The sequence below is a fragment of the Suricata suricatta genome, chromosome 17, assembly GCF_006229205.1.
Source record: "Suricata suricatta isolate VVHF042 chromosome 17, meerkat_22Aug2017_6uvM2_HiC, whole genome shotgun sequence".
Taxonomy (NCBI): Eukaryota; Metazoa; Chordata; class Mammalia; order Carnivora; family Herpestidae; genus Suricata; species Suricata suricatta.
Window position 1 is genome coordinate 55836989 of NC_043716.1, and position 4487 is coordinate 55841475.

Consider the following 4487-nt stretch of genomic DNA (forward strand, 5'->3'; position numbering starts at 1 on the left):
GCCGCCGTCCCCCGGGCCCCGGGCACGGAGGCGTCCAGGCTCTGGACTGGTGGGATGACAGCTGCTCCTGCCTTCAGGGGCTGAGAGGACAGCCGGTGAGGGCGGTGGTGAGACTGCTCTGCCGGCGGGGGGGGCCTCCGGGGCTCTGAGAGCCGCGCGGGCAGTGTTCGCCCCCCGGGGGTGTCTGCACACAGCTGGGGGGAGGCCGTGGGGGGGGTCAGGAGCACCACAGCCCCGGGTGCGGGTACGAGAGGCAGCGGGGAAACCGCAGGCGAGGTGCCTGTGGCCCGCGGACCGGAGCGGGGCCGCGCCAGCTGCCGGGACGCCTGCCTGTGTTTCAGGCACGAGGCGCTGGACCACCTGGCCAGGGAGAGGGCCGCGGTGCTGGCGGCTGTGAAGGACGCCCACGCGGAGCAGCTGCGGGCGCTGGGGGCCAGGGCGCGGGAGCTGCAGGCGCACAGCGAGAGCCTCGAGCTGCAGCTCCGCAGGGCGGAGTGGAGGCAGGCCGAGGCCTTGAAGGAGAAGGACGCCGCCATGGACAAGTGAGTGTGGGCCGGCGGGCCTGGGCGCGCTCCCAGGGCTCTCTGGCCGTTTTCCTCCGCTTTTCTGGTCCTTTTCTCTTTTTGGAATTGTACCGTTGCTGTGTGTGTGTAGACGTAAGCAGGTATTGTAAAACACAACACAGATTTTTCCGTCCTAACGACCTGGAGCGCGCAGTTCGCGGGCACCGAGCACACGTTCTTGGGTGCCGCCTGCACCCCTGTCCGTCTCTGGACTTCGTCTTGTGAAATGGACACTGTCTCCGTTAAACCCCAGCTCCCCACCCCCTCCCCTGCCCTGGAGCCCACCGTCTCCTCTGTCTCCATGAACTTGACTCCTGCACGTCCCCCCAAACTAGAGGGATCCTACAGTGCCTGCCCTTTTGTGACTGGATTATTCCATTTGCCAGGGTGTCTTCAAGGTCCGTCCATGGTGCAGCTTGTGACAGGAGTCCCTTCCTTTTTTTTTCTTTTTTTACTTCAGAGTGAACGAGAGCAGGGGAGAGAGGGGGAGGGGGAGAGAGAGAATCTTAAGCAGACTCCATGCTCATCGTGATCTCGTGACCCTGGGATCATGACCTGAGCCAAAATCAAGAGTCAGGCGCTCAACCGACTGAGCCACCAGGCGTCCCAAAGATTCCCTCCCTCTGCATAGCGGAGTGGCGTCCTGTGTGGGCGGGGTCACGCCCTTTATCTGGTCGTCTGTGTCTGTCAGTGGACGTTTCCCTGGCTTCCACATTTCGGCTGTTGTGAATGGTGCTCCTGTGATCATGGGTGTGCAAATACCTATTCAAGTCTCTCAAATTGTTGTGGGATATGCCCAGAAGGTAAGTCACTAGATCATTCAATAGTTCTGTGTTTAACTTTTTGAGGAACCGCCATCCTGTTTCCACAGTAGATGCGCTGCTTTGCACAGAGTTTGTACTTTCTCCATCAACTGGTTTCTTCTTTTGTTAAAAAAAATTTTTTTTTACATTTATTTATTTTTGAGAGACAGAGAGAGACAGAGCGTGAACAGAGGAGGGGCAGAGAGAGAGGGAGACACAGAATCTGAAGCAGGCTCCAGGCTCTGAGCTAGCGGTCAGCACAGAGCCCGATGCGGGGCTCGAACCCGCCAACCATGAGATCATGACCTGAGCTGAAGTCGGACACTCAACCGACTGAGCCCCCAGGTGGCCTGACTAGTTTCCTCTTAAACCCAGTCTTCTTTCCAGCCTCTGAGCCTGGTCACAACACGGGAGCATCTGTGTGCACCTGTGTGCCGTGCCCAGGCAGGCGTCAGTGCACAAAGGACCATCGGAACTGGACGCCAGGCTCCTGGCTGTCACGAGGACATGACCCTCAGAGCGGCCGGGCTTACTGGGGATGGTTAAGACAAACAAAGCAGTCTCTTCTAGGTCCACCTTCCCCGGCAGCTGGCTGCCCCTGTCTGATTGGGAAGTGTGTCTGGCTCTGTTGTAGACCGGATGTTCTGCCCAGTTACGTTTCCGCCTAGGAGGAAGACGGCTCTTACACTACAATCAGGGGGGGCCGCGCTTACCCAGGAAGACGAGCTGGGGCGTGCGGCCTTGTCTGATCTGCTCACTGCAAGCCGCGGACATTGGAGAGGCAGAAGCGACGGTGTGGTGGGCGTACGTGTCCCTGTCGCCCCTCGTGCTGGGCCCTTCTCGCGGCCGCATGCTGCCCCTCGTGGCGGCCCCGGGCCGGGCTTGCGGGCCCCTCCCCGTGTTCCTCCCTGCGACCCAGAAAGCGTCCCGCGGGACCATGCTCCCCAGGACGGTCCCTGTCATTTCATGCTGAGACCGAGGCTGTTGGAAAACCAGCAACAAAGACAGCCCATGTCTTGAGCTTGGTATTTCGTTGGGCCTGTGGGACGATGAGGCCACAGTAGCAGCAGTGGCCCCGAGGAGGCTCTGAGAGAACCCCGCCACGCCCCGTGCAGCCGCATGACCCACGACAGAGACGCGGCAGCGACACCGGCAGCGCCGCTTCCCAGGCCCACGGTTGAGGCACAAAGAGATGCAGGAGTTCTTTAACCGAGTGTGTCCAAGATTTGGTTGTGTTGCACAGCATTAACGAGCAGTCGGTATAAAAACGAATCATTTTTTCCCCTGACAAAAATTATTACTGAGATATTTTGTAATATTTCGCTGCCACATTTTGAAGCCACATCTCCGTCCGGAGCAGCCACGTGCTCGGGAGCTGTGGTGGCCTGTGGTCCCATGTCGAACAGCACAGGCCCGCGTGCGTGACTGCGGGAGCCCAGGACCCAGAGGGGCGGGTCTGCGCATTCTCCAGAGCGCCAGCCTCACGGCGCGGGGACGTTCTTGGCATGTTGGGGCAGGAGCCAGGTTCACATCCGGGGGACGAGCCAAGCCCTGATGCAGGACCCGAAGCCAGTGGCACGTGGACGACAGTGTAGTCGGAGGAGGTCCCTCACGTCCCCCATCACGTCAGAAAACTCCGTGCTGGGGCGGGACAGCAGCCGGGGCCCAGATCCCGCAGGGGCGCCCGCCTGCACTTGCCACCTGCCGCCATGCGGCACCAGCCCGCGGCCCCGGGCGCCCCTTCTGTCACCTGCACGGCGTCCTCCCTGGTGTCCAACTTTCTGCCGCCCTCCGTGATGTCAGACAGGCCGTCTTATCTTGGGTAAAAGGTCAGTAGGAGGTTGTACGGAGTGTACTGGAAAGTACTTGTTTAACCTGTGTGGCGAAGAACGATTTTCCTGTGGCTAGGAATTATTCTGGAAACTACCGGACCGGCTTTCTCCCTCCGTAGAGAATGCGCGGGCCTCTGGGTTCCTTCCGGGCTGCCTCCAGGCAGGTTAGCGGTACAGCCGGGTCAGTCCTGACCCCCCCCGGAGGTGTGGGCTCTGGGCCTTTTCCCGTAAGGTGGCGAAGGACCCGGGCCAGGGCCACAAACAGGGCAAACACGCAGTGGCCTTTTGTGCAAGACTGGCGCTCCCCTAGCTAGTATCTCTGGGGTCTTCTCTAAAGTTCTTCTTGGGGCGCCTGGGTGGCTCAGTCGGTTAAGCATCCGACTTCAGCTCGGGTCATGATCTTGCGGTTTGTGGGTTCGAGCCCTGCGTTGGGCTCTGTGCTGACAGCTCAGAGCCTGGAGCCTGCTTCCGATTCTGTGTGTCCCTCTCTCTCTGACTCTCCCCTGCTCACACTGTCTCTCTCTCTCTCTCTCTCAAGAAATAAATAAAACATTAAAAAATTTTTTTTAGTTTTCTTTTTGGGAAATTTATCCACGTTTAGTGACTCTCTCAGGTGGTGTAGGGGTTTCTGCACAACCTCATTTTAGTGTTCAGTCTGAAAACCTGTGGCGAGCGTCTCCGTGTGGAGGGGCTGCACGCGGGGCGGCCCAGGTGAGCCACGTGGCGCCACCTCGAGACCCCAGGCCCCGCCAGCCCCCGTGGCTCGCCTTTCCCTGCGCGTCTGACCAGGACCTGGCGTGTCGTAGTGCTTGGAGGTCACCCGGGTGGGGGGAAGGGGTGGCGGGCGTGTCTTGGGCGGGACCGGGTGCTAACCTAGGCAGGGAGGTCTCCATCCGGATATGGAGCCGCGGGTGTGGAGGAGACGGCGGCGCGCAGCAGGCCCTGTGAGGGCGCACTCGGGCACGAGCGTGTGCGCCTGGGGCGCCGTGTACAAGAAAGCTTGAGCGAGCGCGTGAGGCCCACACGCGCGTTCACACAGCTCCCCTCCCCCGTGCAGGCTTCGTGAGGACGCGTCGGCCCTGCAGTCCGGCTGGGATGCCCAGGCCGCTCAGCTCTGCAAGGACCTGACCTCCAGGGACCTGCAGGTCCAGGCGCTGCAGGAGGAGGCGGTGGAGCTCAAGGCACAGCTGGCCAGGTGCCAGGAGGACACCGGCAGGTGACCGCCCCCGGGGTGTCCCCGAGATGCATCTTCTCACCAGGCGCCCCGTGGGGGCGGGTGCTGTTCTAGG

At 61.0% G+C, this 4487-nt stretch overlaps 1 protein-coding gene across 4 annotated transcripts in view; it reads left to right on the forward strand.

Moving 5' to 3' along the window:
• Positions 1–4487, forward strand: part of CCDC57 (coiled-coil domain containing 57) — a 70702-nt gene that overhangs the window by 12442 nt on the left and 53773 nt on the right. For all 4 annotated transcript variants that reach the window (XM_029928351.1, XM_029928352.1, XM_029928354.1 and 1 more), the window contains exons 5-6: positions 342–542; positions 4256–4414. In XM_029928351.1, the coding sequence (XP_029784211.1) occupies positions 342–542; positions 4256–4414 (360 nt within the window). The remainder of the gene's footprint in view (positions 1–341; positions 543–4255; positions 4415–4487) is intronic.